The sequence below is a fragment of the Schistocerca gregaria genome, chromosome 3 (assembly GCF_023897955.1).
Source record: "Schistocerca gregaria isolate iqSchGreg1 chromosome 3, iqSchGreg1.2, whole genome shotgun sequence".
Taxonomy (NCBI): domain Eukaryota; kingdom Metazoa; phylum Arthropoda; class Insecta; order Orthoptera; family Acrididae; genus Schistocerca; species Schistocerca gregaria.
Window position 1 is genome coordinate 337458335 of NC_064922.1, and position 13840 is coordinate 337472174.

Sequence of the window (13840 nt, forward strand, 5' to 3'; positions counted from 1 at the left end):
TCAAGATACACTTTGTACAATTCCTCTTTCTGCTCCATTCCATATTTAAGAGAATTTTTATACATGTGGTACAACGATAACATATTTTACCTCAAGTTCATCTGTGTACCACTTAACGTTTTTCTTTATAGGTTGGCTTTTATGATTGATTTTTATAAGAGGAGAACAAGAATACCACAAATCTAAATAAATTTTAATAAAGTTCTCAAAAGCAGTTTCAGTTTTATTTATTCCCACTTGACAGTTATATATACAATCCCACTTAATATCTCCAAGTTTCTCAATGAACTGGTTTACTACTTCTTCCTCCTGCCCTCTAACTCACGTTACCTTTTCCTTAGCATTGCCACCTGTGTTGGAGGGGAGTCCTTCAGTTTTATTTTGGTTGAGTGTGAGGAGTATTGGATCATGGTGTGCAAATCCCCCACCTACAATACTGATGGTGTACAAATCCCTATCAAAGTTAACAATGATGTTATCTATACATGCTCCATCATGTGTGGCATTTCTATTGCTACAATATAGACTAAACATTCTGAGGAGGTTGAAAAAATAGTTTGTGTCTTGCTCACAATCATTTCCCATTTCTATATTGAAGCCCCCACAGAGAGCAATTTTTGATTTAGATTTTAACAACTTTTCCATTATTAAATCAAATTTCTCAAAGAAAATACACGTCACCACTTGGTGATCTGTAGAGACTTACAATAATTAGGTTATGATCCACAAGATTTACACAGATGAATTCCCCATCCATTAAAGCAATCTACCTCATTACTTCTCAGCCAGTGCTCTGATACACAAACATCTACTTTCTTATCAACGCAGAAATGCTCCAGCTCTAACAATTTATTCCTAATGCTACATAAATTCACTTGCATCACAGTTAGTGTTTTGTTAATATGAGAAAGTTTTTAGTCATATTCTGTGTCATGTCCTGTTCTGTGCCCTGGTGAGGCTCCAAAAATCCTTGAGAAGCTTCTACATTTTGATTACTTTCATGATTTTTATTTAGAGAAGATATTTTTGATTTGTCACCCCCTACAGACAGTATCAGTTTCCCTTATTTTTAATTATTTTACAAATATCAATGAGCATTTTACTAAAAGTCATGGAACCAAGTCTATTTAAATGAACACCATCCCTACCCAGACATTTGTCACTCAGGAATTTGTTTGGGTCAACAAAAATTGCAGCAAGTTTATCGCACTTTTCCCTAATGCCAATGTTTAAATTGTTTATGTGAGTATTACTCACCAATCTTCTTTGTAAAATTCCACTGATTACCAGTCTTGAGCCTGTATAAACAGTTTTGGCACACTGAATTACGTTTCGTGTTTCATTTATTATTTCTTCCTGGCTGTTGCTTCGTAATGAGTATGTCCCTGCATGTATTATAACAGCTTTGAAATTTGTCTTAGTTAAAACTTGAGAAAGGAATTATGAAAAGTTGACCTAGTTTCACTAAAACTATTTTCCATAGTTAGTCTTCAGATCATTAAACTGGGTGGAGAAAGAATACACATAAAAGGATCTACTGATTAACCCCCTTCAGTTTGCAGATGACATTTTATTTTCTTAGAGCCACTAGATACGAAGCAGAGGATGGAGGAAATGAACAGAGGAATTATGACAGCAGGCCAGAATATTAATTATAGTAAGAATAAAATAATATAAAACCAGTATGCCAAAAGGCAAATAGTAAAGAGAGATGAATAAATTATAGAAACATTTGATGAATTTGTATACTTAGGTCAACCGAAAACAAATAGATGGACACCTATTCTCTGGTAAGGATGTTCTATAGAATTCTTTTTTCATCTTTTCTTATCAGTACTTTTTCGTTTTGTACTTCATCTGCCCACTTAATTTTAATATTCTTCAATAGTACCATATTGGTTCCATTTAACACTTCTCCATATTTCCTGTGGCCCACAATTTACTTTCATATAATTCTCTGCTCCGGACACAAATTTTGATGATTTCTGTGTAAATATCTCATTAAAGAAAGTCTTCTAGCACCTTCCTTGTTTTGACCATCTTGTGTAATCTTCCTTTCTACATGTAATTCTCTCATTTCTTTCACTACTGTGTCAGGGCCAGTTTTGATGATAAGTAACTCACTATTCATCATTTAGCACACTTCATCACCTTTTTCTTTGCTCCGTTTGTTGTTACGCCGTATTCTGTGTGAAGTATGCTGCCTATTCTTTTCAATAGGTCTTTTAAGTCTTCCTCAAATATGTCTACAATATAATTTGAATATATTCTCATCATAAATTACCTTGTGCTATATCTCATTGTACCCATGCAAGGAAATATGAAGAGGACCAATAAATCAACTCAAATATATGTCAAAGTTGTTTCTCCTTGACATCTCTTTCTATGCCATAGAGTATTTCTGGTATACAAATGGCCAACATAAAGCCAACATGTAGCCATACAGACACACTACAGAATATTGATAGTATTCTGATGTGTGATTCTGATACAGATATGATGAATTGCTGACGCAACTATTCAGGTCTGAAGATGAATCAGGGAGATCGAAATTAGTCACACTGTATAAACAAAATGTACAATTTGGACAAAAAGTAAATAATATAATAAAAAGTTTTAAATATCAATACAGTTGTTGTTCTCTTGTAACAAATACATTGGTTGTATTGATTTCTGTTACGACTAGGCCCACAGCTACAACAAATTGTTTAAATGACAACATTTATCCATTCCGGTTGTTATTACGTGGGAGTAAACAAGTGATGGAGCATTTCATATTGTTAAGTTTCAACACCTTGTGATTTGGCCACTAAGTTACTGCGACCTAATGTTCTTTAATTACATTTTTACCAATGAAAAATTTTATTGCCTATTTGAGCAATGTCTTACTGTCACACTGCTGTGTGCATAAACTGTTTGGTTGTTGGACCCTGAATTAAGCTTGGTAACTCAAATGTATTCTGTGAATGCAAATGGTGCTTTTGACAAATTTTAATAATAAAACATGAGATTGTTTATCTTTGTATGATATTATGTTAATGTATGTTTCTGGATTTGCATCTGAAAATGGTTTCATAGTCAAAAACTGTTCAGTAATGTGCATGAAAATAAAATAAAAAGAAAATTTACCAGTACTTCATTTATTAATAAACCATGTGGAATACTTTTGTCATTTACTTAAATATATATATATATATATATATATATATATATATATATATATATATATATATATATATATATATATATAAATAAAACAGAAAGAAACTTCCACATGGGAAAAATATATTAAAAATAAAGATTCCAAGACTTACCAAGCGGGAAAGCGCCGGCAGACAGGCACATGAACAAAACACACAAACACACACACAGAATTACAAGCTTTCGCAACTGGCAGTTGCTTCGTCAGGAAGGAAGGAAGGAGAGGGAAAAATGAAAGGGTGTGGGTTTTAAGGGAGAGGGTAAGGAGTCATTCCAATCCCGGGAGCGGAAAGACTTCCCTTAGGGGAAAAAAAAGGACAGGTATACACTCGCACACACACACACACATATCCATCCGCACATACACAGACACAAGCAGACATATGTCTGCTTGTGTCTGTGTATGTGCGGATGGATATGTGTGTGTGTGTGTGTGCGAGTGTATACCTGTCCTTTTTTTTCCCCTAAGGGAAGTCTTTCCGCTCCCGGGATTGGAATGACTCCTTACCCTCTCCCTTAAAACCCACACCCTTTCATTTTTCCCTCTCCTTCCTTCCTTCCTGACGAAGCAACTGCCAGTTGCGAAAGCTTGTAATTCTGTGTGTGTGTTTGTGTGTTTTGTTCATGTGCCTGTCTGCCGGCGCTTTCCCGCTTGGTAAGTCTTGGAATCTTTATTTTTAATATATATATATATATATATATATATATATATATATATATATATATATATATATATATATATATATATATATTTAAAAAAATATATGGAACTTTTGTTCTAGAGTGTAATGTTTATCATGAGTATGATATGGAGAACATTAAACCAAACTTGCTATCTTCTAATCTAAGAGATGGCTCATCCAGATAGTTATAAAAGAAGTGCATTACCTAAACTACAAAAGCAAACTGCATAAAACTCCACTCTCCTTACTTATAAATGGATTCTGTTACTTATTCTTGGTTGTAGTTAGTTGTTATTACATAGAAGGAATTCCCCTGTGTTGTGTCTGACCTTGCATTATTAGAGCCAGCTCCAACCAGTCCCATTGAGAAAATAGCATTCTGCGCCACTTCTGGATCAGAATCATGGGAGAACTTATTCAGCATTTCAATCAGAGCCAGCTGAGGATTTGAAATGGAACTAAGTGCTATGGCTAAAGGCACTGCTCTTCGTACAGCGAGCTCACCATAGCGACTCTGCAAAAAATGCAAAAGTATTACATATCTGTTCACTTTGTTACTAGCTGAGACTGAAACAACTCCTGAAATCCTAGAATAAAAATGTTTCATCATTACACTAGAAGTGTACACACATGTCTAGTAACAGATATGATATACAATGAACAGATAATGTAGATAAAAAGACCTTCTACCACACATATGACCACTGCCTTTGGCTGCGTTTGAATGAATGCGTGTGTGTCTTGTTGTTGTTGTGGTGGTGGTGGTCTACAGTCCAGAGACTGGTTTGATGCAGCTCTCCATGCTACTCTCTCATGTGAAAACTTCTTCATCTCTCTGAATCTGTTTAGTATATTCATCTCTTGGTCTTCCTCTATGATTTTTACCCTCCACACTGCCCTCCAATACTAAATTGGTGATCCCTCGATGCCTCAGAACATGTCCCACCAACTGATTCCTTCTTCTAGTCAAGTGCCACAAATTCCTCTTCTCACCAATTCTATTCTGTACCTCCTCATTAGTTACGTGATCTACCCATCTAATTTTCAGCATTCTTCTGTAGCACACATTACGAAAGCTTCTATTCTTTTCTTGTCTTAACTATTTATCAGCCATGTTTCACTTCCATACATGCCTACACTCCATACAAATACTTTCTGAAAAGACTTCCTGACACTTAAATCTATACTCGCTTTCCTTGTCATTGCCAGTCTACATTTTACATCCTCTCTGCTTCGACCATCATCAGTTATTTTGCTCCCCAAATAGCAAAACTCATCTACTACTTAAAGTGTCTCTTTTCCTAACCTAATTCCCTCAGCATCTCCTGATTTAATTCCACTACATTTCATTATCCTCATTTTGCTTTTGTTGATGGTCATCTTATATCCTCCTTTCAAGACACTGTCCATTCCAATTCAACTGCTCTTCCAGCTGTGTGTGTTCTCTTACTCAGAAGAAGACCTTTTTGGCCAAAAGCTTAATTGTTTGACAGTTTTTTTGTTGTGTGTACCTGTGACTCAACATCTCCTCTATATGGTGAGTAGCTATCTATCCTTTCCATAACACTGTCATTATTCCATCCAGCATTTTCCATTGTTTGATACCATTAACACAATAATGCAAGACAGTACCTGGCTGTACTAGTATCCTTTCCACTTCCTGAATTATTACACATGCACATGGGGGAAATGTTTTATGGTGCATGAATTAATGTGCAATATGAAGCAGTTGCCAGTCTTGGTGCCAAATGAATATTGAGAGATTTACTCAGATAATTCTCCACCCAACTGGTCATTTGCACTGTGCACAGCATAAGTGATATAGCATTCTGGATCACAATAAAAGAATATCACCTCAAACACTGTAAGGTACTTAATAAACACTATGACCAGAAAAGTTGATTACCATTGTGGCAGGTACTTCAAGATTTGCTGAAAATTCTTGAAAAGTTCAAGTATCTGAGACTGGACTTCTTTGTCTGCATTTTACAGATGGGTCTTAGTAGTCATTTCAGAAAGAGGTATACAAAGTACTTCAAAGAATAATAGAATACACAGTTTAAAACAATCTGGATGCAATTGGGAGATTGGGAAAACCTGCTTACCCTTGTTAAACTGGATTTGCTTTTGCCTGTGTATGTAGCAGCTTTCATTTTAGACTGCACAACAGATGGTTATCTTTGGCACTGCAGTTTAATATGTTTTCATCATTTTCCTGTCAGACCCATGAAATATGAACCTCCTTTTTCCATGCTGGTATTGGTAGTGAATTAGATGATCCCCTTAATGAGCAAGAAAAGGCCTCTTCACTCATTTTATAATGTAACAAGATACTGGCGAAACAGGAAAATATGTGAATATGACACAGTAAAGTAAACTAGTGGTGAGTACCGTATTTACTCTAATCTAAGCCGCACGTTTTTTCTGGTTTTTGTAACCCAAAAAACCGTGTGCGGCTTAGACTCAAGTGCAAAGTACGCGGAAGTTCTGAAAAATGTTGGTAGGTGCCGCCACAACTAACTTAGCACTACACCGGCATGCTTTGCAGGCACAAAGATAAATCCTGGCGCCAAAATCTATGCGTCAGTAAATAAATTAAAAGAAAAGGTAGAAGAACATAAACATTATGCCGTATATTCTTTCATGTTGCTGCTATCTCATTTAAATCCTGTCTGCCTAATATACTACGAAACTAGAGTGAGACAACAGCAAACGTGTTTTGTTCATTGTGCCTGTCTGCCGGCACTTTTCCGCTTGGTAAGTCTTGGAATCTTTGTTTTTAATATATATTGTTTTTAATATATATTGTCATGTTTATATTTGTGTTATTCTTATGTTGAATAGTGATACAGTCAGAAATGAAGCATGAATCTAAGATGACTAATATCTGTGCAGAATGTAACGTACTAACGAGACGTCTGCAAAGATTTTCAAACGGAGAAAAATTTTCCCTAAACTCTCGTTCGGAATAAATTCTATCATACGCAGTCTATTATTTGGTTCTTGTTGATCATTATGAAAGAAAACAGCAGTGTAAGTAAAAACAAATAGCAGTCTCTTGCAGTTGTTTCGCTTATGAGACAATTCCTCTCTTTTTTATTTTTATTTTTTATGGTAAGTGGCGGCAGCGCACACAAAAGCAAGCCATGCCGCGAGCGGCGACAGGTCGTAAACACTCATTATCAGAATGCGACAAACAATGCATGACACAGTACAATAATGCATTTTCAGCTTAGAGAGACATAGACACCTATAACAAAGAGAACGGCACTTATCAGATCAAAGCAAAATAAGCAATCGATTCAAACCAGAGGAAGCACGTGAAAAAGGAAGGGTACCCGTATAAATACAGACGGAGCACCTGACACATAGCAATGGCTACTTGGTAAAGCTTAACTGTTAAGCTTAGGACTCGAACCCTCGAACCAAACTACTGTACCTGTATCTTCATCCATTCGACCTCAATTGTGTCTCATGTTACAATGGACCAACTTTGTTTCTATTTGGAGGGGCGGTCTAAAACTTTTCTCTCCCCTTGAATTTCGAGTCTCAAATTTCAAGTGCGTCTTAGATTCGGGAATTTTTTTTTCCTTCATTTCGAGTCTCATTTTCAGGTGCGGCTTAGATTCGAGTGCGGCTTAGATTCGAGTAAATACGATACTACAGTTCTATCAAAACAGTGTGATTCCAAATCTATCACATCCTTCCTGCTAATCTTAAGCAATTTTATACAGATAAGGGGTAGGGCCATAGGAACCACGATGGCTCCTCCTATACCAATCTTTTCATGTGTTGCTTGGAGGGGGCTTTCCTCAGATCCATAAGCCTTCGGCCCCTGGTTTGGTTTAGATACATTGACGGCTCTTTGTCATATGGACTTATGATGACCTGGAGTCTCTAAATACATTCTCCCAGTAAAATTTCATATGGTCCTATTCTGAAACCCATACCACATTTGTTGATGCCAATCTCATCGTCTCTGAAGGTCAGCTGTACATGCCTGTTCATAGTCAACTACTAACAAAAACATTACTTACATTTTGAGTTTTCATCCATTCCCTGTAAACTGTTCCCTCCCATACAGTCTTGGCATTCGAGGCAAATGTATTTGTTTGGATGCAGACACTTTACAGCAATATGCCAACATTCTCATCTCAGGCTTCACTGGTTGTAATTACCCCACCAGCCTAGTTCAAGAGCAGATTTCCCTCTCCATGACATCCAGTCCTGGTACTGCTGAGCTCTCCAAAAAACATCTGTAGTACACCACTTGTCACTCAGTATTATCCAGATCTTGAACACGTTAATCAGCCACTTAACCAAGGCTAGACTTCCTACAATCATTTCCTAAAATGAGGTCCATCCTGTCCAAGATTTTGTCCAGCAGACTTAGAATAGCTTTCCATCGCTTCTCAATCTCCGCAATATCCTGGTTAGACTCTAAGCTCCTTCTGCATCCATCTCCTTACTCTATGACTCCTACCCCTATAACCACCCCTGCTGCAAAACTTGCCCTATGCACCCTCTTACTTCCATCTATACTAGCAGTGTAACTGGCAAAACATACACTATCAAAGGGAGAGCCACCTGTGAAATGGCACATTCACATAACAGCTGTTATGAAGTGTTCAGGCTTCTGTTATGAAGTGTTCAGGCTTTTGCTTCAGCATGACTATTGCCAAGTTGTCACTTAGAATGAACAGGCATAGACAGAGTGTGTATACTAGCAACACACAATGTTCTGCTGCAGAACATGCTGTACAACATGACCATCATGACACTGGTACTTGTTTCACCATATGTGTCACCTGGATTCCTCCCCAAGACACCAATTTCTCAGAACTCTGCAGGTGGGAACTGGTGCTACAACATGTCTTCACTTCTCACCACCTACCTGGCCTTAATTTATGTTAATTTATTTGGTATCAGCATTTCCTCACAGTAAATATTACTTTCTTCATTCCCGTTTAGTTTTTTGCAACTTTCATTTCCTGACATGTCTATTTTTTGCCATCCCTCTGCCACCTCTATCACATGTAATGCACTTCGCTTTTCACTCTTATTAACTCATTCATGATATTTTAGCAGTAATCTCTGTGTTGAATGTTACCCTATCTTCCACCCTTAAGCTCTCAGGTTTTCAAATCTCATCTGGTGCAGTTCCCAAAATCAGTCTTTCCTACTCACCCTGTCTGTTAAGTCTCCCCTGATCTGTGGTTCTGCTCAAATTTTCTGAACTCTATCCCTTTTCCTGAAACTCACCAGTCCTTTTCCTTCATCTCTCTTCCTTCCCCTTCAACACTTCTGCAGAAGAAAGAGCAACTACCTCTGAAATCGATTAAACTGTAATGCCTTTTTATATGAGCATTCTCCTGCTGTCACTGGGAGTGTAGATTTTTTAAATCTAGCCAGTTACTTATATTTTCGAAAACACTTAGTTTGTTAGCTGATTGTTGACAGTAAGTGAATATTTTCCAACTTGTGCCAGTTTTCTCTGCTACTGGCAGCACAAGTCTTCCTATCATGGAGAAGCAATAAAGAAGATTTAGGTCTTTCAGTCATTGTGTGATTACAAGGTAGTAGAGAGGAAATTTTTAATTCTCTACAGATCTCACACAGACAGACAACTTGAGTGAGAAATAGAGGTAGTGGCACAAGAAAAGCAAGAAAGAGAGAAATGGAGTGGAAGGTAAATTAGGGAGAGGGAAAAATGGGAAGTGAGGAAAGGATGTGGTTGGATGGACAGAGAGAGGATGGAGTGGACGGATGATGCTTAGGAGAGGATGGGATTGAGGGACTGAAGAATGGGATATGAAGAATTACTCGGGAAGAATTTGCAGCAAAGACAGGAAAGGAGAAAGATGGGAGAGGAAGTATGTGGGAGTCAAGGGGAGGAGGTATGGGCAGTAAAGGAGGGCTACATGGAGAGAGAGTATTTTTTGAATATTCACAGCACCTGACAATGTAGGGAGTGAAAGTGTCATCATATTCGAAACACATACGTTACTCAACATTCTTTCATGTAATTTGTATTGAGATATCTGCAGTGATGTTGCCAACAATGAATAGTAACTATAAGTAACCATGCAGAGAGCAATATGAAAGTGATTTAGGAAAAAAAGTAGGACCAAAATGATGGAATAAATTTTCAGATAGATTGAATTTTTGAACTTATCTGTAAAAACATAACAACTAAATGAGAGATTATACATTATGTAGCATGTAAGACTTATTTGGTCAGTCTTTGTCCTTGATCTTGTACTCGTGCAAGCAACAGTTACATGATCTGAAAGTTTGAACAAGATTGGGTATCTGCTGTGTGGTTACAATTAAACTTCCCTGTTTAATAGTTAAAACACAAAAACTAATTATTGTATGAGGACCAAACTTGGTAGCATTAATGTCAAGGACATGGGGAAGACAAATAATGCAGAGTAAATTCAACTGAAACACATAAATGTGCTGCTATGGTACATCATACCATTACATACTGGTACCATTATGCTACAGAAGGGGCTCAATATGGAGTACAACAGTGTCCTGAAGTGTCTGAAAGCAGAGGATTTCATTGAACACAGCAGACTGAAGCATTTCCATAAGTATGCTGGCTACCTCTCTTGATATGTTGTGCTTCAGATCAGCACATGTGTGAATGTCCCCCTGGTAAACCTTGTCCTTCAGGTAGCCCCACAACCAGAAATCACAGGGAGTGTGATTGGGTGATCACACTGGCCAAGCATTTGGAAATGATTGGCCAATAATTCTATCATTTCCAAATGTGTTTCGCAGAAGCAGATGAACTTCATCAGCAATGTGCAGTGGGGCACCATCTTGCATGAAAACTGTTGAGTTCAATGAGTGTCTCTCTGTAGGGCAGGTATGGCATGCTGGCGAAGTATATCACAGTAAGGCTGGCCAGTCACACTGCATGTTTTTGCTACTTGAATGCAAACCTGTTCAAAAAAGAATGGGCCAATGATAAATGTAGCCACAAAGCCACACCATACAGTGACATGTTTACCATATATATGAACTTCATGCACCATGACTGAAGGTGGAGATCTCAACTCTCGGCAATGAGCTTCATCTATCAATAGGATGGTCCAGGGCCAGCCCTTGGCAACTGTATCCTTGTGAGAGAGTGGAGAGTGAAGTCAACATGTTGTTGTGCATCCTTTGGTGCAAGCACAGTACAGTATGGAACTTGTATGGGTACAATTTGAGAATGATTCAAAGCACCTTTTGTACAGTGGACCACGCAATTTTCAACTGTTGTGACACAGCACACACACTGCCTGACAATCAGGGATTGCACACAGTGTTGTCTGACATAGCAACAGTGATTTCAGCAACCGACTGTAGTGCAACTGGTCATCAGCCTCTTCCTGGAGTGACACCCACTTCTCCAATTGATTCGAACTACTTCATCATGCTCTGCACAGCAGTGGAGAAAGAGGACCCTTCCATAATCCTTTTAGCTGATGATATTCTCAAAGTTCAGCTGCAGCATTACTGTTGTTTTGATAATAGAGCATCATCAATAATTCCCTGCTCCTTTTGTCCTAGTTCATGTTGATACGTCAACAAGTGCACTGCGACTGGTCAGGCGTGTGAGACTATGAATAATGATGACTGATCACAACACCTGTTGACCATAGTTGGAACTGTATGGTGGTGCTGTGACACATGGAAATCATGCACCCCATGCTATGGACATTAATGCTACCAAGTTTGGTACTCATATGGTAAGTAGTTTCTATGTTATAATGTGTTAAATGGGAAAAGTTTATTTATAACCACCTGGTATTTGTTCTCCGAAAGCTGATGAAAATTCCAATATGATTATCTGAAGGGTTTGAAAAGGGGAAATTACTTCTCTAGTATAAATTAGTAAGAATTTTCAGTACCCTTTGCTCCACTCACAGTCTACTATTAATCTGTCTAAGGACTGAGATGAAATATCACTAGTTACAGATACAGTACAGAGCAGAGCAGAAACATAAGTTGAAAAACACAGTTTTGTGGAAGCAGAGGTGCTCAAGTCTAGTAAGAGCTAGGAAAATAATATTGAGGGAGAAGAAGGAAAGCCATCAGGGCTTTGGTTCAAGGAAGATCAGCAAAGAACTAGAAGACATTTGTTTGATTCATATTATTCTTCTCCACATGTCACAAGCTGCTGAAAATTTCTTAAGGCCATAAATAATACCTGAATGCATTTATATGTGTACTGAAATTCAGAAAAAAGCATATTAACTATCCATCTGGTCCCAACTTATTTCCTTCTTTCAAAAGTACTTTATTTTGCAAAAATCATAATGCATATGTAATTTTCACATTACTTCTCCACCAATCTCTTACTTCTTTTATTCTTTATTTATCTATGAATATATGTTTAAACATTGCAATTTAATGATCTGCATATACACTGCCTGACAAAAAAGGGAAGCGCCCAGAAGACATGGTTAGCAGAGTTGAAATTCTCTGTGATAGGCAGAACACCTACCAGAGCAGTGTTGTTCATATTTAGAATTGTTAATTGGTCTATATATAAGGGGGATGAATAGCATCAGATGTTGAGTGACCACATTGCAGAACACAGATACGTTGCACACTTACCTGAGACACACATTTGGACATGACAATGGCCAGATGTTAGACTGGATGGGAATGTGAGAGCAATATAATCTTCGTCAAGATTCTGGTTGACCATGTCTGACCACAATAACAGAGAATTGCTGTAGGGTGCACCAAACACACTTTAACCCCTTTACATCTAAACCTGCCATCCAGAGACAAGAAATGGACTCCCTGCAACATTCTGTGTCATTTTACACCACAGGGTGGAGACTAGCAGCAGCTAGACTACCATTCTATGCACAGACTGCTGTAAGCATCCGAACACAAATGGCTGCGTTTGGAGTGGTGCTGTGGTTGGAAAGCATGGACTGCTGATGAGTGGCATCACATTGTGTTCAATGATGAATTGCAATTTTGAATTATCGGTGAGTGTGGCACTGACCTAAGGAGTGGTTCCATTCTTCCAGCATTTTGGAGAGGCACCGTCATGTTACTCTAGGTGTCACGGTTTGGGGAACTGTCGGGTATGACTTAAGGCCACAGCTGTTGGAGATTAAGGGAACTCTGATGGCACAATGGTACATCACAAACACACTGCCTCCTCATGTCTTACCTCTCATATGACAGTATGGTGGTGCCATTTTCCAATATGAGAATGTTCATCCACACGCAGCCAGTCTTTATGCCCTATCTGTGTGATGTTGAGGTATTCCAGTCGCCAGGTCTATCCAAAATATACCACATGTGAGGCTTGCTTGTATGTCAGCTCCCTCTAAGTACCAGTATCCAGGACAGACTGTGCCCCCGGGGTGCCAGCGCCCGCGATCACCCGTGGCCAGCTCCCCGGGTGAATTCGTATGTTGTCGCAGTGGCTGAGCCGCGTCACTCATCTGGCTGTGCGGACCGCCCAACCACCCGCCGTGCCTCACCATGCCCTTGTACGCGCACTTCATAAGGACGACAGACCGCCGCACCAGCAGCAGTCAAATGTGACGCAAAGCCGTTAGTCAGCAGAAGTAAGGCTACAGAGGATCGAGATGGATGGTCAACAGCAGCAGACAAAAAGAAGGAGGAGTGGCGCATCCGCACTATTTAAACGCGAGTGGGAAATTAATTTCCTTTGTACTGCTGTCGAAAATCATGCCAAATGTTTAGTATGTCATCAGAACCTCATGTTTTTAAAAAAATTACTCGACTGAATGGCATTTTAATACCTGACACAAATATCAGTTTGAAAATTTGTCGCAAGAGGAACGCCAGTCAAAGCTTGAAGAACTGAAAGAAAATTTCAAGCAGCATTACAGGTGTTTCCTATCGTATGACTTTATTATTTATAAGGATGATAAATAAAACTATATTTTATAATCTGATATGCCACT

General features: G+C 38.4%; 1 protein-coding gene across 2 annotated transcripts in view; it reads right to left on the reverse strand.

The window, feature by feature from the left end:
• The window catches only part of LOC126354126 (26S proteasome non-ATPase regulatory subunit 2-like), a 205048-nt gene that overhangs the window by 28731 nt on the left and 162477 nt on the right, over positions 1–13840 (reverse strand). For both annotated transcript variants that reach the window (XM_050003522.1, XM_050003523.1), the window contains one exon: positions 4214–4398. In XM_050003522.1, coding sequence (XP_049859479.1) covers positions 4214–4398 — 185 coding nt within the window. The remainder of the gene's footprint in view (positions 1–4213; positions 4399–13840) is intronic.